The following is a 25,174-nucleotide window of genomic DNA, read 5'->3' on the forward strand; positions in this document are numbered from 1 at the left end:
AAAGTATATATATTTGTGTATAACTGTAGGGCAAACTTTTATTCATAATGTATGCATCTGGTATTGCCCAGAATTGTAAAGACCACCAAGTGGCACGTAAAAAGTATCCCAATATTTCTGTAAATTGTATGTCACTTAACGTTTGCTGTTCATATTTCATACATTGCTACTCTTGAAACTGTCATGTACAAGATGTGTATCTCTGTATATGTAAGGCTAGCATCACAATCTGGAAAGCCAAGACTAAAGTGGATTATCAGTTACACCATGTGGGGTCCTAGAGCGAATTAAAAATGTCGTTTTTTTTATAAAATTTTCTAGAAGTCCTAACAATCTGTCATGGCTATAAAGTAGAAGAGAAGTAAAGTCTTATTTTAAATTTATATATGAATTAATATATATCATTTTAATGAGGTTAGTTTGTTTTCTAGGGTTTATGATGTGCACTGTATAGGGCTATTTGTCTAAATAAATCCTTTTTTTTTTTATTGTGTTTGATTAGACTGGGATACAACTGTTGTATCTCTTTGTTTTCTTTTCCCTGTGAATTTATATTAGCTTCAAAATGCTCTCTACACCTTCAAAGTGAATTAGTCCTTCACAGTCAGGCCGTCAGTTGGAAGGATATTGTTCTTGGCAGGGTGCTCTATTTTGTAATTACTAGTTTCCTACATTAATTGCAGTTATTTAGACACCCAGGCAGGGAGAACCTTTGCAGAAAAATGTAATTAGTGGTCAGGAAGTTTTGCACCCTGCATAATGTTTCCTAATGCATTAAGGAATAAAAAAAAACATCATATCATAGTGGGTTAGGTAATAAAAGCCACTAGGGGAGTATGTAATAAAAGGCATTATGTTTACCCAGGAGCAGTAACCCATAGCAACCAATCAACAGGAAGCATTTATTGGTCACCTGTTTAAAAGCAAACATCTTATTGGTTGCTATTGGCTACTGCTCCCAAGCAAACTTAGTGCCTTTTATTACATATGGGGGTAAGTTTGCTCAAGTGCCGTAACCAATAGCAATGAATTAGCAAGTAGCATTAACTGGTCACCTGTTTTAAAGCAAACATTCTATTGGTTATTGCACCTGTGTAAACCAAGAGCTGTTTATTACATGTGGAGGAATATGAGGTTTTACCCTAAATTTAGAATGATTGGACAGATGGAACTCTAGGAACTGCTAAAAAAGATCTGTTTCTTAAGCTTATATACTCTGACTTACTTTCTGATATTTGTTTACATTTTTGGACCCTGAATATATCCAGCTCTACTGTTCTAGAGGTAAAGTTAAATATAGTATTCAGTAAACATACAACAGTTGCGGTACACCATGTTTTATAATTTTGCTAATGTGAATCCTGCTGCAAATCATAGACCCATTCTGATGTTCTGACATATTAAGAGTCAAGCAGAACAAAGTTTGTGTGCATCATGCCTTAGAGCAGCTGCCAATGTCACCTCACGTGCCCCCAATCCCAGGCACAATGCTCACAGCCTTCCCCCACTTGCACCCCTTCCCATTTGTAGCTCCTTCACCTAGTGAATGTGAGACAGATGCTATTAAATTAATTTGAACTGAAACAGTTACCAAATATTAGTAGCCACTTTTCTGGGGAAACTGATTTAAAATAATATACGTGTCCTTGTCAGCCAGACCTGAAAATGTTTGCTGGTCTCAGTCGGCAAAACTGTTAAACTGTGAGAATTAGAGACTTTATATCACCAAGCTTCCAGTCTCTTAAGGCACAATAAGTCAGCTGGAAATGCTATTTGGTAATTGCAGTAATGATGACCCAGCAGTCATTTCCTGGTATAATAGAGCTCTAACACATTTCTTGCCCTCTGTGCAGCCTCATGCATCCTAACAAATTCAAGCTAAAGATTGGGACTCTTTAGGCCATGCCTCAGTTGCCATCGTAATACAATATGGAAGGCTGTACCTTAGTTTACATCAGCTTTAAAGTGGGGTTGCTTAATGTAATGCAGGACATTTACACTGAATGTCTTACACTGAAGTAATTCTTCCCCAGAGGACAACTGTAAATTGCTAGAACATCACACTGCCACCGCATACCAGCTTATATTATAAGAATCCCTAAACATTTGCTCAGAAGCATATAATTGCCCTATGCCCAACCATGTATCTTGTGAAACCAGGTCCATTTCTGAATATATTTTAGTTAATATCTCTGTTTAAAGAGATATGCTGAAATATATTTAGTACAATGTATCTGGTTGAAATGACTATGATTTTTAAGGCATCATTTCACTGTAGTTCTTTGTCCTATAAATATTTGTAGAGCAGATGGCTTCTAGGGCTGTAACTGACACTGTTTAAATTAGTTTCACTTTTTGTAAACATTGTCATTGTGGAGGAAGATTATTTTAAAAATCTGATAAAAAGCTGTCATGCACTAAAATTTGTTATATGTTTGTGAACTCTCAGGCAATGTCTCTACAAAATGTAAAACAAATATGTGTATATATATATATTTGCATGGAAGTTTATGTCTTCATCCAAACTGTAAAATAATATGCTTTCTACAGCAAATCTAAGAGATGCCCAAGGCAAAGTAATTGCCTCTGGCAGCAATAAGAAGATCTAGCAAGTCATCCCTGCTGCGTTTATTTATGACCTTCTGCCTTTGTTAGCTCTTGTGAAATTTTGTTTTCTGACCGTAATGATATCAGAGCAGGTTGGCATGGGGTTTGTTAATTGGTGCTCGTACAGGTTTTTGCTGTTATTGTACTGAAATTAAAGGTTCCTGTTGTTACTGTAAGTCACTCTCTCCTACTTTCACACTTAATAGTTTGATTTGTAATCTAAATTTTTTTCATTTTGTATTGTTATAGTCTTATGAGCCATGTAATCAATATCGTGTCTAGGAAAGGACATGTAATGACTTACAATTGGTAACATTGTCTTTCATGCATTTAAATATCTTTCTTTGAATGACTTCTATATTTGTTTTCTAACATGCACACTGACACAAACACATTACCAATTTGTAGTTAATATTATATCCTGTTTGTATCAGTTGTCCATGTCCTTATTTTGAACCACGTACTAGTAGTACCATGACATACATGTCATTGATGGTTTTCCCTTGTTTTAGTGTTACTTACACATCTGACATGCCTTTTAAGCCCATTCCATTCATATTTTAAAGCAACCTCTTTAGCTCTCTACATTTAAATTGGCCATGTCAAAACGAAATGCCATGTGTAAAACTCAGTGGCTGCTGTATCTAAAGAGCTGCCACACCCATGGTAGAAGAGGCAATAATATAAAATGAAATTGACAAAATATTTGAGTATAATCTAATATATGTAAAACTCAATAGAGCATTGTCATAACTGTTAACTTGATTGCTAAAACATGTATAAATCCCAGAAAACACGAGTCATGGAATGGTATAAAGGTCTGGAGTCACATTTCATTGATATTGTGAGAAAGGCCCTCAGGCCTGCAATGAAGGAGAGAAAACACAGATTTGGTATGTTCTAATTGGCACAAACAAATGCATGTAGTGAAGGTTAGCCTAAATAAAACATTGAATAACCATTGAATAAATGCATTCTGGTTAGGCTAATTGTTTTTGCTTTCTTTCATTCTATTTTCTTTTTTTCTTCATTTATTTCTTAGGTTTGGTTTAGTAAATAACAAGTGGGGATTTGCTGACCTTTAGTTAGATTTTGTGTGCAGACACTGGATTTGTGTCATTAGCAAGGCAACAAATTTATTCTGTGTATTAAGCATGGATTTTATTCAAACATATGTAAATGTAGTTGTTTTTATCTTGGCAAGAAAACTATGGAATTCTGGAAAATAAAAATCTTCAGGGCAAACTGTATTGTGTGAAAGCTACTTTGTAGTAAATAGTGCTTGAAGTCTGAGGGCTGGATTTATGAGAGAGGCCACAAAGGCCCAGGTCTTAAGACAACACGATTTAAGGGACAGCATGCATCCAGCCACATCTGTATTCATTCCGGAGCACTAGGGACTTGGTGCGCATGAGATCTGACAGTTGTGTGACAGTCCCCAGTGCTCTGGGAACTGACGTGGTTATAGATCTTGGGTCTGTTGGATTTATCAACCCTCAGCAGTGCAGAGCCTTACCACCCAACAGATCAGAAAGTTGGTCAACTGTTCAAAAGTAGCTGAACACATTCTGACAAAATGACACAGGTATTAGGTTTGATAACCTTAGTGAAAAACGTTAATTTTTTACAGTCCATAAAGTTTCTTTAAATGGGAACTATATCTAACGAATCATTCTGGATTGGCCATTTTAACATTTTATGGCTACTTTTTTATTGTAATGAATGTTATTTGCATGTAATTTGAATTATATTTTGGGGTGTGTTGTTTCCATAAGGAAAATTCTACATTGATCAAGAGCTGATTACAAAAATATTTACTGGTGGCTGAGAATAACTTTTGGATTCAGATCCATGACAAATAACCTACAATCAATATTTAGAAAGATTATCATTAGTCCATGTCTAACAGGATATGTTATGACTTCCCAGGTGTATTTTTTAGGTTTCTTTTTATAAGTCTAAAAAACAGGCTCAGGCTGTGACATGAATTCATTTTGATAAATTACTTTTAGTAATGGGGCATTTTAATTGCTTATAGGGGCATTTTTAATGATCACTATCTTGTTATGGTGATCAAATTGTCCTTCATCGCCAGAAGCCAATTCTGTTTCACATGAATGGGAAACATGCATTTTATAGCATACAGCTGTATTATAGGAAGCTTTCTCTCAGGAATGCTGTCTGTGCAGTCATCATTTTTGACACTGTTTGCCATCAAGAATAAATCATTTTGCTTTTCCTGTGATAGCTGCAATTCCAGGCAAAGAATCAAATATTCAACCAGAATCTTTTTTTTTAAAGTTTACCATTTAATAATTTTCAGATGCCATTGCTAGCTGAATCAAGTTAATAATAATAAAAATTACGATAATGTAACTAGTATGTATGCAAGTGTATGTGCTAAGTGATAACATGTACTTTTTAATATGATCTTCCAATGGTTCATACTAAACACTTTGTAATAAAAATATAATGTTCATGTAGTACTAGATGAAGCAAAAGGTCTGCTTTGGGTTTTAGCTATCCAATGATCATAATAAACTGAATGTAATTTCACAAGTTTCCAGTGCCTTATACTGGAGATAGCATATCAGGAGAGCATGCATAATGGAAGACTTTCGGTACCAGCTCCTGAAATTCATCTGGATGATATTTTCTAATTTCAGAGGAAGCAGAAAGTCATTAAGCTCATTTGCTGTCTAGACAATGCAGTTCCTTGGCAAAGATTCTTAACATACAGTCCTTGGTGATTTCTTGAGGAACTGGGAAATGGCAGAAAACCACTGCTGTTGCTTTTTGTCTAATTTTTTTAAAGCGTATTTATATACTCTATAATAATAGTGTTCAGAATGTGTTTATGTTTTTTGTTTCTTGCTAATATCTCTTGATTTGAAATTCTTTATGTACAAGTATAGGAAACGGTATTCGAACTATCCTCAACAACTGTAACACCTGTAGTTTCCTAAAAGGAAGTTATTTTTTAGTATGTTATAAAATGTCCTATGCCTAACTACTTTTTAACTGGGCTTCATTTTTATTATATTTTTTATATTATCTGCCTTTCTCTTCTTCTTCCAGCTTTCAAATGAGGGTCACTGACCCTAGCAGCCAAAAGTTATTGCTCTGTGAGTCTGAAGAGTAATTTTAATTGTTACTTTTTATTGCTTTCTGTTAAGGCCCTCTCCTATTCATTTTCTAGTCTCCCATTAAAACCACTGCCTAGTTGCTAGATTTACTTGGTTCATAGCAACTAGAAAGCTTCTGGAATTCCAAACATGATTGTGGTTGTACAAAAAGCTAAATAATTCAAAAACCACCAAACTAAAAAATGAAGACCAGTTGTTAATTGCCTTAAATAGTAGAAAAGAAATGTAAATATACACTGATTATGGGGCCCATTCATTAAACCACGATTCTTGGTTGTTTAAAAGCACGATTGAAAAAAATGATCGCAAATGACGCAAAAAACTTTTTTGGCTTTGAAACTTCAATGCATGATTTTTGAAGCCTTCCATAGGACTCAATGGCACTCTACAGATCCAACCTGGCGAAAAGATAGTCACGATACCAAAGCTTGAATGAATTCTGAAATGGTCGTAGTCTTTGTGAAAACCACAAAAAAGTTGTGCAATTTTAACGATATTATTGTGGTCATTATGAAAAGTTCTATAACTTTTATCAAAATAAAAATTTGTGCTTTAATGACTGGGCCGCCAAAATGTGGTAAGAGACTGTTAAGGAGGTCCCTGTCCCATAGAGCTTACAATCCCATCAGTTAATGCTTTCAATCCATTGTGTTCTGCTTTACTCTTATTTCATTGTGATGCCTGCCCATAGATAGAATCTATAGATAGAATTGAACTGAAAGGGTGATGATTAAGGCTACTGCTACAGGGAGCAGTTTCTCGACGTGTATAAGCCCCCTCTGCTCCAGTCTGCAGAACAATGTGTCTGCACCCAGACATGCTGTGTCGGCATGGGTGAAGACACACACAAGGCAGATTTTGGTTCGAAATTGTGTAAGTATACATTTACTGAACAAAATTCACTCTGTGTGTCTGCACTATAATGCAGGCCAAGAAACCTTCCTGTGTGGCAGTAACGTTTTTATGCATCTCGAAATGCAGCATATACAGTACAGTATCTTTTTCTAATGGAAAAAACATTTATATGCAGGACTGAGGCAGGTACCTGTCCGTGCATATATTTTGTGTGATATGGAAATATTGTGAATGAATATGAGATCGTATATAATTTATGTACATTATGTAATGCTGTTAATCTGGCCTAGTAATCTGGCCAAGTAACCCTGATTTAAAAAAAAAAAAAAAAAAAATTCTATGGCCCCAGTATTTGATGAAGCCGGTTAAATGTTATAGAAACTGTGATAGTACTCACAAAATCTACAACTAATGTATTTTTAAGTGCTGAAATCATAAGCAGTCTTGTGCTTAGGGAGTTTTGTTAGCATTATCATTACTTCCCACAAAGTACTTACTATCATTTTATTGCCCAAACTGTAGAAGATAAACACTTGGAAGCCAGTCTTATGACACTAAAAGTGAGATTAATCATTCATTCATGCTTTCATTTGATGTTTTTGTTAGGTCAGATGTCAAGAAGCTGGCAAATGAACATCACAATATAATAGATGGTTCGAGGGTACCAGTTTCCTTGAGTCACTTGTGTGTCCAGTCATGGGCACTAATGTTTGTATATTAATCTGTGCAAGGTTTATAATTAGTTTCAACCTTCATTTGAAAAGATTGTTCTATTCTTCTGACGGTGACCTGATTCAGTGCTCATGCCAGATAAATCCCAGGGCACTCATGCATGGAGACTGCCAAACAGTGCCGTTTTTGTGATTTCAGCTCTAATCCACCGGCAAATGATCTAATGCTGTTAAACATATTCTATTTAGCTTTTTTTCCCTTTGCGTTACTGCCAGCTTTTTTCCCATTTATTTTGTCGCTTTACCCATTCCATTAAGGACTGAGATGAACATTTTACATCTGTTTGCAAATCTGTTTAGCACTATGGTGGTGTCATTTACACAGTGGCAAAGGCAATATAAGCCAAAACTACTTGCTGCTTTATTTTTTTTTCTCTTTAAATTGTTTTTAGAGTGTTTCCTCAGCAGATAACGCAAGCACAGAGTAATGTCAGGGTGTACTTTTTTTCTTTTTCTTTTTTTAACCATTGAGTACCCTTTGCCATTTGTTCTGAAAACCGTTAACCGCAAAGAAACGCATGGCTAGTGTTTTTCTGTTGCCATAGAAGATTTTGCCTATTTTTTGTCTGCCACATGTTCAATATAATGCCCATTGCTTTCATATTTAAGATCTTTCTTGACTGCTTCTTTTGTTAAGATTAGATATCTATAATTCTAAATTCTAAATTAGATATCTATAATTCTAATATATGCTCTCTTTATAGAAGTAATACTGCATACTTTATAGGGGTAATATTGAAATATCTAATATAGGATATAAAGAGATGCATCATTACTTTTAGGCAAGGACCTCTTAAAAGTAACGAACTAAATGTCTACTAAATACCATCAGATTGTTTCAGATTTTTCCATGCTGGCATGGCTGCTGTAAAATAGCAGATATATGGTAAACTTTGTGCCCATGTCCTAAAATACTTAATTTATGGAATAACATTTTCATACTAATATCCGACATTTGGTATTATGGATTTTAGCATAGGCCGCAATATCATAATATAGATTCTCATGTCTGCCTTGCTAGGGTAAGGAGAAAAATCAACACACACTTTCTCCAAGATCATTTTTTAAGTTGATACAAATGAGAAATATAGAGGCATCATCTTATATTAACAGGGCCAAAGAACTCAGAGTAATATACAAAAAAACACACATAGTTACATAGTTAATTGGGTTGAAAAAAGACCAGAGTCCATCAAGTTCAACCCTTCCAAGTAAACCCAGCACACAAAACCTATACTTACCAATCTATATACTCACATACATAAACTATATATACAAACATTAATACTAACTGTAGATATGACTATCACAATAGCCTTGGATACTATGCTTGTTCATGAACTCATCCAGGGCCCTCTTAAAAGCACTGCCCTCACTGTGAAAAACCACCTACGCTGCTTCAAATGGAAGCTCCGTTTCACACATACTCATCACCCGGTATTTAGATCCTAGCAGTCAAAAATTATTGCTCTGCAGAGTAATATTAATTGTTACTTTATATTGCTTTCTGTGCAGGCTCTCCTATTAATTTTCCAGTCTCCCATTAAAACCACTGCCTAGTTGCTAGATTAACTTGGTCCATAGCAACCAGATAGCTGCTGAATTTCCAAACAGGAGAGTTGTTGTAAAAAAATCTAAATAATTCAGAAACCAAATAAAGTATGTTGGTTGGCCGGCCGGCCGCCCTTGTTATTCAATATACAACTCTCATCCTGGACCTTTTTCTGGCAGTGGTCTAACAGTGGTCTGAGGGGTTTTTGGTCATTAGATTTTTGCTGGTTACTTGGGTGTGAATGTATAATTGACCATATAATTGACTTTATTTATCTTGGTTTAAGAATGCTTTAGTCTTCTTGGTTAACTGTATTACTGTACTTATAAAGCAGACATCATATATCTGATTGTACTTTGAAACAACTAATGAGCTGGTGTCCTGCTGACTGAATTATTCTCCAGAGTAGCATTTGTTATAAGACAGCTTAGTTAGGGAGCTGGATGCACTAAATGGTTGTGCATGATGGTATATATCTTTGTAAGCCATCATCATAATGTCTGTACAGCTTCGTATTTTCCATATGCAACATTTTTTAATTAAAAATCAGGTGCCCTTTAAGGCCACATTCAGTTCCATGCATTTGCCATGAGGGCCAACTGTAGATAATTTTATGTTGTATTTTTTGTATTCTCTTCTGCCTTTGATTTATGTCAATTACTAATAATCTTCCAGTCTGGAAAGCAAACTATTTCCTGTTTGCTTGGGTGACCCTGTAATCCTGATACACAGTACCTAGGCTGAGAGTTGCCCAGTGTGGCCTTATTTGACAAACCTCACTGGTGATGTTGCAACCAATCAGATCTTTGCTTTTGTTTTCTAACGTATAGGTGACCATACAAATCTTATTGCTGATTGGTTGCTATGGGCAATGATAGTGTCATTAAAAAAATAGTGAAGTCATTTGAAGGCTGGTGTAGATTGGCCACTGCAAGGCAGCATATATATATAGCCAGTAGCGCTATGTTGAACAGTTTAGGCTGATGCCACACGGGCGTATTCTCGACAAGCCGAAAACCGCTTGCCGAGAATATGTCCCGCTACTGTAGTTTTCACCTACCTGTGCCTGCACCCGAATGAATGGAATACGCTCAGGTGCAGGCACATGTAGCCACTATCCGCCAAAAAACGCAAGACTTCACATCTTCGGCGGATATCAGCTACATATGCCTGCACCCGAGCATATTCCATTTATTCGGGTGCAGGCACAGGTAGGGGTGTATGGCAATATTTTCGGCAAGCGGAAACAGCACTTGTGGTAGAAAACTACAACTGGCAGCATATATAAGTTAGGACTGGGTAAATAGGCAAGTTAACTCATTTCTGTTTCAATTTGCCTTCATTAAGTTCACAGCAGTGAGCGGAATAGAGTTTTATACATACATGTATACATACATACATGTGGCTTTTGCTGGAGGTGTAACTGACTTAAAGGACATAAACCCTATAAATCTTTACTATGCCTTTAAGTTGGGCACATATTCCCCCTCCAAACTGCATCATTTTCTCTGTCTGATCTCCCTCCGTTAGCCTGAACTGTCCCATTTGCCAGCTTCAAAGATCTGCTTTAACCAGGTGGCCATTTTCTATCTGCTACATCATCACTGACATTTGCATATCCAGACACGCCTGATGACCTTTCTTAGAAGTTTTTTTCTAGTGTAACTTTATTAGCAAACCTCATCATTGATGTACATTCTCTTACCTTGTAAACTGCATTAAATCTTAATGCAGTTTACAAGATCTTTTAATCTATTTTACTCATATCTTGCAATATCATATATGGATGTATACAATTAATTAAATATATTTAATCAATTATATACATATATAATTATAAACATATAATCCCACTCAAACATGTAATCCCACTCACATGCACACCCAGTCACGCATATAATCCCACTCATACATGTAATCCCACTCACATGCACACCCAGTCACGCATATAATCCCACTCATACATGTAATCCCAGTCACATATGCACCTGGTCACACACACAATCCCACTCATACATGTAATCCCAGTCACATATACACCCAGTCACACACATAATCCCACTCATACAGGTAATCCCAGTTACATATGCACCCAGTCACACATATAATCCCACTCATACATGTAATCCCACTCACATGCACACCCAGTCACACATATAATCCCACTCATACATGTAATCCCAGTCACACACACAATCCCACTCATACATGTAATCCCAGTCACATATACACCCGGTCACACACATAATCCCACTCATACAGGTAATCCCAGTCACATATGCACCCAGTCACACATATAAACCTACTCATACATGTAATCCCAGTCACACATGCACCCAGTGACACACATAATCCCAGTCACATATGCAACCAGTCACACATATAATCCAAAATCAGTTCAAATCAGTTAATTATTATAAAGTGAATAATTCATGCATTGGGAAAAAAATATTTGTCAGGCAAGGAAAAATGATTAATGAAGTCTTAATCGAGTATATACATAAAGCAAAGTAGAAGAAGGTAGTAAGACTCTAGTAAGAATAACACAAAATATAGTAAACCAGTAGAAAGTAGAGTAGTAATTAATACTTACATGTTTTGTAAGGTCTGCAGTCCTATCCTGAAATGTTTTTGCTCCCTTTGCTGGACTGACGGAGAGCACTGGGCACAGGAGCGGGGAGATTAGTTTTAAAATTTGCGCATCGCTATGGCAACCAGCAACGCACAAATGTTACTGGCTGCAAGGGGAAGCGGGTGCAGCTGCAAGGGTCACTGATGACACGGCTGACATCACGTGGTCAACCGCGTCATTGATGAGGAAGCTTTCAGCTTCTGCTCATTGCGCATGCGTCTAAAGTCCAGGCTAAAAAGCACATGCGTATACGCCAAACGCCAAAGCACTTTCCAAGGGGAGGGGGTCAGGGCACTCTCTGTGGGCAGTGGTTATGGCCAATTTATGGCAATTCTGCAGGAGAATGCTCCATAATTCAGCGCCCAGAGCCACAGCTATGGGTAAGTAGGAAGTTTTGTCTGTGAGGTTGACATGTCCTTTAAGGTAGCCATACACGGGCCGATTCTAGCTGCCAATATCGGCCCCTTAGACCGATTCGGCCTGTTGATGCGGTCCCCGATCCGACTTCGCCTATTCCCGTCGTTCTAATTCGAATTAGCCTGGATTCGCCCAATATCGCCTACCCGTAGGTGGGGGATATCGGGAGAAGATCAGCTCGCTTGGTGACATCGCCAAGCGAGCGGATCTGAATGGTGTATGGCCACCTTTATGCTATGAGCCTGAGTGCCTAGACACACACTGTTGAAGGCAGTGCCTCGAACTGATTTTTCTGATACAGTTTGTGCAAAGTACTTACCATGTCATGGTATTTGTTTGAGTGAAGAAGTTGTGCAATATTTGCATTTGTGACACAAAAGAAGCCTTGTCACGAAATCAAGATTTTTTTGATCCTTTTGTCCAGTTTATTGAGTTACAGTGATGTCCTTCTATAAATTTGGGTGTAACAAAATTCTGCTTGCTATACATGTTATGCATTGCAGACAGGACTGACTCTGAGGGGCATGTAATGTGTGAGGTAATTGAAATCTGCTCATGATGTAATTGAAGGCTATAGGCAAGAGAAACATTCTTTTGCATATTACTGTTAAATTACATTGTAATTGTGTTTTATGGCTTGTACAATTGATTTTCCCCCTACATTTTATCTTTAACTGGTGTTTTTTTTCCCCTGAATGAGCAAAAATGTCTGTGGGGGGGAGGATAGGGAGCAAAGCTTTCAGGTCAAGAAAAAACCCTTGGCAATTTCACACATCAGCTTGTCAAGACTGTCAAATTAACACAGATGTGAAGTGTAGCCCGCGGCAAACTCGTAAGCATTTTTGCAGCCCATGGCTGTAGCGGCTGTGATGTGTTTTCAGTTACTGCTTGCTGGGGAAAAAGAGATTTGCCGGCTTCATTTTTGGCGAGTCATCTTTTATGCATCCTGCACTGTCAGGTTATTTGGCTGAGAATCTGTGTTTCTCCATGGCAAATCTCCTTCAAGGAAATCCCTCTTTTCCTTGTGTGAATAATAATAATAATCACATTTCAAGGTTAACTGAGGTCAGTCTGTGCTGTAGAACTGGAGAATGCCTGCTGCCTGCCCATGCTGCTTTTCCTCCCCCCAATATGTTTTAGGCTCTACACATTGTGGCTTCACGTGACCTTTCTTGCTTTTATGAATGAATTACCGTACATCAGATTTGTGAGAGGAAATCCCTGCAAGGCTTGCAGTTGCAGACATTCATAGAAGCAGCCAGTCCAACATATGAATCTCAAGGAATTTAGCAAAGCAAGGGACTGAAAAGCCACAGGGGAAACATACAAATCTGTATACATAGTTTTATACAACAAGAATGGTATAAATGTTAGACTGATATAGTGACTGGCTATCTATATAGAAATATTTCAACCAAAGCAAGCTTTAGAGCTTTGTGACCATTAATTAGGCTGATATTTATTAAAAAGAAGCTGAAAGTAGTAAGTGTATGTGTGTTTGTGTTCAAGTTTATGAATAGTTTTTACTCTATGTAAGTCTACCACCGCTTTTATTTATTTGTATTTTTTTATCCAAGAATGTTCTTCATACCTAAATAATGTTTTTGGTTTTTTTTAGCAATGTTCAGTGGCTGTTACCTGAATGCTATTATTTATACTTTTATTTGATATTCTACTGAATGTAATACTTCTGCTTTTGAAGTACTGTACATCCTGGTGGAATGTGATGGTAAATGAAAGATGATTGTCATCTTTACTGTACTGTAGAAAGCACTTGTGGATATAGCATCCATGGATTGAAAGAGCTTTATACGCATCAGGAACAGGCCAGTAAAACTGCTTGGCTGATAATTGTTTACATATGCCAATGCAACCAAATGAGCCAAAAGGATTTACTAGGGTTTCCTCTATTAATCGAATCAGAAAGTGGCTCATTTAAATAGAAACAGTATTACAAATTTACCTGCAAGTACATATTACCTTTTTGTATAGTACATAAACTTGTCTTTATTTTTGTTTAGATATGTTGTGCTTTTTTTTTTTTTTTTGGGGGGGGAGTATGACTAGGTCTGTGTCATTTTTAAAAAAAAAAATGTTTTCAATCTGCAGGACTTATCTGGCTCTATTGACGACTTGCCAACTGGGACAGAAGCAACGCTAAGCTCTGCAGTCAGCGCTTCTGGTTCTACAAGCAGCCAGGGGGAGCAGAGCAATCCTGCACAGTCACCCTTCTCGCCCCATGCCTCACCACATCTCCCAAGCCTCCAGGGTGGGGGGCCATCACCATCTCCTGTGGGTTCACCTGTTGGAAGCAACCAATCACGATCTGGTCCAATATCCCCTGCTAGTATATCTGGTAAGTGCAAGACATTGTATGGTAAATGTATATTTGTTTATTAAATTATGTCTTCAAGCATATCAGTAGTTTGACTGAGCTTTATTTGTTAATGTGATGCTCATAATAACTTGTGTGTAGTATAATAATACTAGTGTTTCTATGGTAGTCTACCCAAAGTCCAGGAATAGGTGGATCAGAGAGCGGTATGTGTTGGGAGTGGTGAGGCTGCTGGTGCCATGAGGCAAGTTGAGAATTTTGCCTCAGGTGCTCGTGGTAAAGAGCCCAAATTTTGAAATCAGAATTTTGGCTCTTCGAGCTCCATTAGCGCAATTTGGTTGCTTTAAATTTTACATAAAAATATCTGGAAAGGGACACAATGCAGGTATTAAAGTACGACATATAGAACTCTTTCCCTGTAGCATACTAAAAGAATGACATACCATGTGTTGGGGGTGGAAAGCATTGTGATAGCATAGATTTATGAGGCCATAAAAATCCCTTGGAGTTCCACATCTGGCCTGTGGACCTTCACTTGGAAATCACTGGTATAAGTGAATGCCATTCCAAAGTAATTCTTGTTTGTTTAATGTTTTAGATATGTAGTGTTGTGGGCTTACAATCTTATTCATTTTTATTTGCTAGGGAAATAAATTAGATTTGTTTTCTTACATTATGTTCTGATGTTTAAAATCTTTCAATGATATGCATATATTTTCAAATGATACATGTGTAGAGCTGACCTTTAGAGTCATGTTGATAGAAACGCTACTCAATAGATAGCAGTTCTGCCTGTCCTACTGCAAAGATGATCTTTTGCCTGCTTGTTTAACTTGCAAGTGGGAGAACAAGCAGTTTTTATTTCATAAAGAAATTAATGCATAAAATGAAGAGGCTTGTTTTGTGCTATAGAAGTAAGACGAACATGCTTTTTTTCTGACTATAGTTCCCCTTTAACTTACAACGTACCTCATAATCTGCATATAATAATTTTAGCACCATCTTGTGAGCCACACAAAAGAGCCCAAAATGCTATTTAGCCCTCTGTGTTAAAGGGGCGAGTTAACTAATATTTGTAGTCTTTCATCCGATTCTAGTAAACACAATGGTTATTTCTTACTTTAAATGAGCACCCTGCATTTAAATTACTAATTGCCCACATTAAATATACATTGTAAATGTGGTCTGATGCTAAGAAACACGGATTGAAGTAGTTGGGTTATTTTTCATTTTCCTTGCACAGTGACTGATTTCATGGAAGGCAAAAGGAGCAAGAGCTGACTTAGCACATCATCAAAATGCACGGCTGCTGCCAGACAACGTAGCTAATGCTAATTTCATTTGTCTTGCTTCCAGTGCCAAATCGTACCAGTTTACTAACAAAGCAAAAATGTAAATAAGCCAAACGGTTTCAAGGCTCTATTTTTCCCTGTCTTCCCTGTTTTTCTGTTTCTATCTGTTTTTATTAACGGAAGCCTTCCGTCAGCGTTTTTTTCCCATACTTCGCCTCAGCAGCTCAGCACCCTTTTAAATATTAAACAGGGCCACAAGGTCACTGAAAGAGAGAGAGATTGCTGAGTGGGCTCTGGGAAGCTTTAAATCACTTTCCTATCCGTGGCTTTGTGTTTTCACCTTTACTGTAAATTTAAAAATATTTGATTAACAAAGAAAATTATACAGTCTTTAAATTTGTCCCAAATAGAAAATATTTTACGTAACCAAAGGTAATCCTCCTTTGCAGTAAACTCTTAAAGGAAAATGAAACATTAAAAGTGAATATGGCTTAAAATTTTGTGTTTTATAAACTTCTAGATATTCAGCATCCCTACAATATTAATGATCCAGGCCTTTAGAATTATGCACAGGAGGCCATTTTGTGTCAGTGACGTTGCACATGCTTATTATGGTTTGAGTGGCTGTTGAGAATCAAAACTTAGGGATCTTTGAAATTCCTGAAGCAGAAAATAAGATTCTCTGGTCATATAACTGAAACTACTGGGCTTATTATTAAATTCTGATGCAAATTCAGGGGCGATTCTACTCCTCATGCCTCACTGAGACAGCATTTCTGATGCCGTGTGCCCTCAACCCCAGATGCTTATCTTTTTAGCATTTGAGCAGGTAGTGGGGACACATAACTTTCTGTTTTCTCCATTAAAAGAGACAGGAGTGCTGCTGGTTACACTGGTTTCTGAGATGCCATGTAATGTGAAGAAGTAGCCTAGCAAATTCTACACATTATGTTTTGGGGTTCTGTACCAGCCCAAGGCAATGAAGATCTGTGCTTCCAAAAATGCCCCCAGTAGCTCCCCATCTTCTTTTCTTTGTGTGCACAGAAGTGAGTGGGTCAGAATAAGTACATATGTTTTTTGTTTTTTTTTTTACACAAAAACACGTTTCGATTACTTTTCATACCTATCTTTACTCGAGTATGTTTAAGCTATTTGGTCTTGGTCATGTTTAACCAATTTTGCTGACCATTACCTTTTACAGAGCAAATCTGTGTTTTAATTAAAAAAGCAGAAATATATTCTGCACTCCACTGACAAAAGTATTTATTAAAGCATAATTTAAAATATACTAACCCCACATTCTGTGGCCTTGGCACTTATTATCCCTTAATAATGCTGTATATATGGAAACATTATATTCAGTGCAATTGCTCACATCTATTTTTAATCAGATTTCTAGGTTCCCACTTAACACCTTGTCTCTGAAGAGACCTACGGTAGTTGGCACCTCAGCTCTTTGTAGCTATTGCCACTTACAAGTAAAAGGGGATTTTGCTACAAAGCTTCCTGAGAACCCTTATTCTAAGTATGCTGTTAAATATTTTTAAGGTTTAAGGAAAGTAGATCAGTATTTGTCAAAGACTAACTTTTTTTTTTCTAATAATGTCCTGCAACTTTAAGATTGTAAGCTCTTGTAAGCAGGGTCCTTGGGCTGAACCCATTATATATGAATGTAAAACGATGATGATGATGACGATGAAACTATTGAGCTGGCCATACACATGTAGATTTGTAAACAATTGCTGTTATGGTACAACCAAACTTATCATGAAGCGATCATTTAAAAGTCCAATTAATTTGTCCATCAATGAAGACAACCATTTCAAGCGATATCGTCAAGTTAAAGCTAGGGAAAATGCCTTGGTCGTTAGGTAAAGTAAAACCTTACGTGTTTGGCAAACTTAAGGCTTGTGCCCAAGTGGTCATAGGGCAGGCTAGCCAGTAACTGTTAGGTAAGGACAAGAAGAGCATTGAAAGAGATACAATCACTTTGTATTTGTCATAAAAAGCATATACATATATAAAAACCCTTATTATGTTTATAAAGTTGTACTTATCTTGGTTAAATGGATTAGCAAGCTTGGTTTGCAGCCTAGCCGTCTATAAACATGCCAGTTTTTCGTGCTTTTTTCCAGCCATATGCACCTTTACATCTGTATCAATGCTTTAGGCTGATGGCACTCTAAAATATGCTGGTGAGGAAGCCATTTCCCATTCACCTGAGTGGAAAAATATCTGACTGTGTATAAACCAAAGCTCACAAAAGCTTTGGGTACATACCTGTACCAAGAAGCATTGTTTTCTTTGTGAGAAGTCACACCGAGTATACTGTGAGTTTTGGTCCAAGAACAGCTGGGCCTCTCTCTGTGTTTAGGTTTTGCTTATGTGTTATGTAAAAATCTATATTTAATTAGGTTGCAATTAGCCTGGCAAAGCTACAGCTAAATAGTCTGATATTCTTTTAAAAAAAAATTGGTATCCCCAGTATTTAGACTGTAAAACCAAAATTAGATCCAAGAGACAAACCGAGTGACTGAATATTACACTTTGTTTCTGGTGTTGTGGCTTTTTGCACAAAATAACACTTTAAATAAGAGGGTTTTTTGTCTTTGATTCTGAATTCCCTTTAAAGATGGGAAACTGACAATTTTTTTTTATATCTTCTGCTGTACAGTGACAAACGCATTTTTTACAGTTCATGGGTTTAACTCTCCATTTTTACACTGTGTAACTGAGCATTTGCTATTCCAGAAAATGGTGTGAGATCACTATGGCAACTTCTATACCAGTAAAACTGCGAAAAAGAACCATTGACAACTGTAATATTGCAGGATTTTCTCTTCGGACATATTACACCATGGAATAATGTTATGTTTTGTCAAGGTGATTGTTTGAATTATTTAGATATTAATTTTTGTGTATAGATAATAATGTTACATATATGGAGGCCCATTTATTGTTTGAACTGCTGGGGAATGGCAGGTAGCCTTTTCTATTCTGTTCTCTGCTCCTGCCTTGCTGCCATTTGGATCTGTGCTGCCTGATAGAGTATTGGTTATTAGCAGAATAAATACACAGTATTACCTACCTGAAATATGCGCTACATATTTTCAGGCTGTGGAGTCAAGCATGTCTGTGTGAGGAAAAAAAAATTATATTTATTTAGGACAGTTCAGATAGAGTTACATAGTAACATAGTAACATAGTAAGTTGGGTTGAAAAAAGACATACGTCCATCACGTTCAACCATAATGCCTATATATAACCTGCCTAACTACTAGTTGATCCAGAGGAAGGCAAAAAACCCCATCTGAAGCCTCTCTAATTTGCCGCAGAGGGGAAAAAATTCCTTCCTGACTCCAAGATGGCAATCGGACCAGTCCCTGTATCAACTTGTACTAAGAGCTATCTCCCATAACCCTGTATTCCCTCACTTGTACTAAGAGCTATCTCCCATAACCCTGTATTCCCTCACTTGTACTAAGAGCTATAACCCTGTATTCCCTCACTTGCTAAGAATCCATCCAGCCCCTTCTTAAAGCTATATAATGTATCTGCCTGTACAACTGATTCGGGGAGGGAATTCCACAACTTCACAGCTCTCACTGTAAAAAATCCTTTCCGAATATTTAAATGGAACCTCCCTTCTTCTAATCGGAGTGGGTGCCCTCGTGTCCGTTGGAAGGACCTACTGGTAAATAAAACATTAGAAAGGTTATTATATGATCCCTTTATATATTTATACATAGTTATCATGTCACCGCTTAAGCGCTTTTCTCCAGTGTAAACAGACCTAACTTGGCCAGTCTTTCCCCATAACTGAGACTTTCCATACCCTTTACCAGCTTAGTTGCCCTTCTCTGGACCCTCTCTAACTCAATAATGTCCCGTTTGAGCACTGGAGACCAAAACTGAATAGCATATTCTAGATGGGGCCTTACCAGCGCTCTGTAAAGGGGAAGAATAACCCCCTTTATTTACAGGGAATACATGGTTCTTGTGTGTTATTTTATTTTTATTCTGATTTTACAGAGATTATACATCATTTGGCTCAGTTCCCTAGCTCAGCAGAGCTTACAGTCCAAATCCCTATCAAATTCACACAAACTATGGTGAATTTAATCAGCAACAAATTAACTAGACATAGAAAAAGCATACAAATTTCCTGTAGATTATGCTCTGACTAGAATCAAACCTAGGCTCCCACTGCTAGCTTAGCAGCAGTGCTAACTATTGTACCACTAGTGCAGGGAGACGTGAATTGAATGTAAATATGAGGCAGTTTTGTATGTTAACCACTAGGAGCACTGATAAATCTTACTGGATAATATGAAGATTGTTTCATCTTATGTTCATCTTTCTATTGCCTGCTTTCAAATAATCTGTCTCTAGCAGTGCCTCAGGCATGCACACATATAATAAGATATGTCTTGTTTTAACACAACATTGCCATTCATTTACTGCAGAGCTGCTGTGTGTTTCTATCTAAATATTCTTAGAAGTGTTTATAATATAAAGAGAACTTGTTCTTTTTAGAACAATTTAATTTCTATGTAGAAACTGCAAATCATCCATGAGCTTAAACACAGCCTGAAATTCTGAGACATTCTTGTGTTGTAGACCATGGTTTAAGATCAAGAATGAAAACATTACTGTAATTAAAAAGCTGCATGATAATCTCGGGTAACTTCATGCATTTATTGGTGTGTGTCCTCTGTATATTTACATAAATGTATATTTATTATTATGAGCATGTATTTATCAAGGGACAGCATATTCTGCAGTGCTGTATAATAGAACTGTGTATGCATCAAACCTTCTAATTACCACAAATGCTGACTGATAAAGGGGATAAAGAGGGCCCTGCTCATTTAGAGCATACAGTCTAAAATAGTAGACTTATCTGTCAGTTGTTGTGTATATCAAGAGTCCCAATTTTTGTCTTAATAAAAAATGCTGTGTATCCTGAAATTAGACAGGGTTAAGTCAGGATGAGGATAGAACAAATTTAGGACGATTTGGCAGATATAAGAAGAAGAGTAAAGTTAGGTAGCTCTTGTCCTTCATGGGACAGCTGTCCAGTGGTCATTCTACTGTAGCTCCCATCACTGGCCCATGCCCTATAGCAGTTAAAACTGTATCAAAGGGAGACTTTGGCACTTAGTAATATGATGGCATTTAATAAAGAATTAAATTTCATTGACAAAATTGGAAAACTGAGTAGTAAAATGGAAAACTAGGTTCACTGTTGAAAAATATAAAGTTATGCACTTTGGTAGAAATAATATAAATGCGAGTTATACACTAAATGGGGAGATCCTTAATTAAGAAGGATCTGGGGTTTTTTGTAGATAGCAATTTGTCTAATTCCATGCAGTGTCATTCTGTGGCTACTAAAGCAAATAAAGTGCTGCCTTACATAGAAAAGGGCATTGACTCAAGGATTAAAAACATCATTTTGCCTCTTTATAGGTCTCTTGGTAAGGCCTATGGGTCCAGCATAGGGCAGGCAGAGTATGGCATACACAGGCAGAGTAGGGCAGGTGGATTGTGGCACACACAGGGAACATAAGGCAGGCAGAGTTTGGCACAAACAGGCTTTGTAGGGCAGGCAAAGTATGGCACACACAGACAGCATAGGGAAGGTAGAGTATGGCACACATGGGCAGCATGGATCTGGCAGAATATGGCACCCACAGGCAGCATTGGGGTTGGCAGGGTATGGCACACACAGGCAGCATAGGGCCAACAGAGTATGGCACACACAAGCATCATAGGGCAGGCAATGTATGGCACACACAAGTAGCATAGGGCAGGCAGAGTATGGCACACACAGGCAGGGTAGAGCAGGTACAGGCAGAGTAGGACAGGAGACAGGGAATCCTATCAGGACCATGCAAGTAACCAACCAGGACCACACTAAGGTGAACAGTACATACTGTACTGTGTACAGTGACACAGTGCCTGGCGGCACTCCTAAATTCTGTCAGGTGTGAACAATCAAGTCAAGTCAAGTCAAGTAGGCTTTTATTGTTATTCCACCCATATGCAGTTCAGTATAGTACAGTTCAGTACAGTTCAGTATAGTTCAGGACAATTGTGAGAAGGTTGTAGATCAGGGTGAATTGTGCATGTGCGTGTTTATTCAGTTCAGTCCTAATGTTATATAGTTTGTGAATGATTCGTGTGTGTGTTTGTAAATACAGAGGCTTACGGACTAAATCTGAGGTGTGAACAATGCAGGGGGCCAGTTAATCTCAGTACTGATTTTTTAATTTAAAGTTTACACAAAGATAACAGGAGTCAGATGCAGGGGGGCTGTGGGCTGAATGCGGCCTGCAGGCCACCAGTTAGGCAGCACTGACCTATAGCAATCAATCAACAACTACCATTTACTAATTACCTGTTTAAAAGCAAGCATCTTATTTGCTAGGGGTTACTGCACTTCAGCAAACTTATTGCCTTTTATTATTTATGGAGATATATATATATTTTTTTTTTCTTGGAAATAATAACCAAGCGTTAAAATTACTATATTTTTATTAATATTGGGTAGTTAGAACAGTACATTCATGTTCATTGTGCGTGTCATAAAAAGGTAATTAAAAGAACAATGAATGTATAATGTATAAACGAATGTATAATGAATGTATAAATGTCCAAACCAATCCCTGCCAAAGTTGTAGGACCCAAATAATCCTTCTAAGCAATGAAAACATAAGAAACTTCAGCGCCAAAGTCAATGGGATAAAACAAGAAGTTTTTGGTTATGTTGTTTTATCCTATAGCCTTTGGTGCTGAAGTTTCTTTTGGTTTCAAGTCTTAAAAGGGGAAAGGTTTCAGTTGTTATAAGTTGTTGGGCCCTGGCAAAGCATTACACAAATGGCTCAGTGACCAAGGATCCTTTGGTTTAGCTGTTTATATATATATATATATATATATAATGTATAACTTTATTTATAAAGTGCTACAAAGAATACGCAGCGAATAAGTGCCAATGGTACGAGAGACAATAGGAAGGAGGTCCCTGCCCCATAGAGCTTACAATCTAGCAACATTTCCATCACAGGTCCTTACTTTGAGCATTCACTCCAACCATTTCTAATTCCTCAAAGCTAAGGGGAATGCCTTAGCTATCCTCACACTGCCAAGAAATGTGCACTGTATCTCAGGACTCTCAGTGCTTATAGTCTGAAGTTTGTACCAGTGTTGTTGGTAGTTGTCATTAGAAAGCAATCTGTGGTGCTCTGTGGTATATTGTTGTTTGTTATATCCATGGCAAAAGGATGTTGATATATGTGTGTGATCTTGTATTTTTTTTTTTTTTGTAGGAAACCAAATGCCCCCACAGCCTCCAGGTAGCCAATCGGAATCCAGTTCACATCCTGCATTGAGCCAGTCGCCAATGCCACAGGATCGGGGTTAGTATGTGAGAATGTGTTATTCAAAATGACTTCCTAGTTATTTAAAAAAACTGCGGTTTCCCAGATATTGTTTAGACTTATTTACACCAAATGGGAAACCTAAGTGTCACTACTAATGTTGCACCTTTATAAATAGGTAATGTATTTTAGACCACATTTAACATTTTTTTTTTAATAATTATGGCCCTATTTCTTTAGAGCTCCTCAAGGTCAATAGCTGGCATGAAGCCATTCCACTATACATGTAAATTGCTACTGTGGCTTCAAGGATTTTGCACTGAACTTCCAAGTGTATCTTGACCTATCATTTCAAAACCATTTCTCTTTTTACATTTGCCTTGTTCTGCTTTCTCCATCTTCCTGCTGTGCTTGATACATGCATCAGTCTATTCAGTATGGGACTTTCCTTGTCTTTTACAGATCTGTTGTGCAGTGTAATAAAGCTGATGAACAATTTATTTATTAGACTGAGCTTACAGGCTAGTGACTTTAATAGAAACACATCAGCACAAGAGTTGTTTTCTTGCCATTCTTCAGACGGCATGCTTTTATTGTTGTTTAAAGCTTTTTGAACAACAACTTTAAATTAGACTTTTTGGTTGCATTCAACCCTTCTCAAAAAATATATATAGTCACCAATTCAGGTATTTCCTTTCCCTGAAGACCATAGTGATTTGAATTTGATTATCAATAAATTGTTATTGTCATAGTTAATGTAATATTTCTATAAATATATACTAATACTCAAGCCAGTCTGTCCACAATGTCCACAATATTACAGTTACAATTAGCTTTGAGGCTAAGCCTTTACCTGTACCAAGTTTAACAGTTGTTCAGTGGGTTTCTACTCTTCATGCAGGCTCCCAGGTTGCAAGCAAGTAATGAAAACCAATAGAGAGTGGGAATCCAAACAGAACAGAGACCAATAATGGTTGAGCAGTAAACATTCAAACCATTGTATACAGTTGCACCATATCTAGACACTTATGCGGGATCCTAGACTATTAGTAGTGAAGTGGTGGGAGTTATAGAGGAATGCTGCAGTAACTAAAATGTAGAAACAGCAACTAAAATGAAATAAATTGCACAAGTACTTGAAATATTCATCTTTCAATGCATAGTGTTTAAAAGCAGGCTATAGCCCATTCTTGGATCTCATGTACTAACCTGGAACTAACAAAGATGAAACTGATTTGGATGTTTCCACCAAATTTTTCCCAATACATGGAATAACTAGTCTTCCAACCTATTTCCTGCATTGTTTTCGTCTTCTATGTGCTTAAGTTGCAAAGTGTGATTGTTCAGCACACATCAGTATTTTTATATTCATATTTTTGTACAGCAAGGAAACAAAATTATTGGAAAATGCATTTACTTTTACTTTAAATACAACATTGGCTGGTAATATTTGTTCTTTTACTGTGTTGATGCTTCTGAAATATTAATCAAGTTTAGAGATATGTTACACTGCTCCCAACACCAGCAGATAGGCAGATACATATATGTCCATTATTATAGCTGTTTCCTGTAGATTTTGTTGTAGAAAAATAGCCCCATTATTTACTTTTGTTTAATTCTCAGTGTTTAATTTTCAGTGTATAGCTGCCAAAACATTTATGTAGGTAGATATTTTTTTTCACTGAAGTGCTTTCAGTCTTATGGGTCTGATTGTATGTTTGATACTGTTTGCATATGCAGACAGTGACAAGGATTTAGGGATTTTTAGCCACTAAATAGAAAAGCCCCTTATTTATAGCCTGGCAAACAAAAATTTGCAACAGAATTGCAACTGATCTGGCCAAATTAGCTGCAAACATAAAAAAGAAGGGGGATTGATCAATGCACATTCCCTGGTCCTCCATTTCAATAGTAATTTAGTAGCTGTGCAAATGCTTAGACAGGTATGGGACCCGTTATCCAGAATGCTCGGGACCTGGGGGTTTTCGGATAAGGGATCTTTCTGTATTTTGGATCTCTTACATTAAGTCTGCTAAAAAAAATTATTTAAACCCAATAGGATTGTTTTGTCCCCAATATGGATTAATTATATCTTAATTGTGATCAAGTACAATGTACTGTTTTATTATTACAGAGAAAAAGGAAACCATTTTTAAAAATGTGAATTATTTGATTAAAATGGAGTCTATGGGAGATGGCCTTTCCGTAATACAGAACTTTCTGGA

The 25,174-nt window shown here is 37.1% G+C and overlaps 1 protein-coding gene across 12 annotated transcripts in view; it reads left to right on the forward strand.

Moving 5' to 3' along the window:
• The window catches only part of arid1b (AT-rich interaction domain 1B), a 219,233-nt gene that overhangs the window by 141,659 nt on the left and 52,400 nt on the right, over window positions 1–25,174 (forward strand). For all 12 annotated transcript variants that reach the window (XM_004914631.4, XM_031902970.1, XM_004914629.4 and 9 more), the window contains 2 exons: window positions 14,050–14,296; window positions 22,899–22,988. In XM_004914631.4, the coding sequence (XP_004914688.1) occupies window positions 14,050–14,296; window positions 22,899–22,988 (337 nt within the window). The remainder of the gene's footprint in view (window positions 1–14,049; window positions 14,297–22,898; window positions 22,989–25,174) is intronic.

Source organism: Xenopus tropicalis, chromosome 5, assembly GCF_000004195.4.
Source record: "Xenopus tropicalis strain Nigerian chromosome 5, UCB_Xtro_10.0, whole genome shotgun sequence".
Classification (NCBI taxonomy): Eukaryota; Metazoa; Chordata; class Amphibia; order Anura; family Pipidae; genus Xenopus; species Xenopus tropicalis.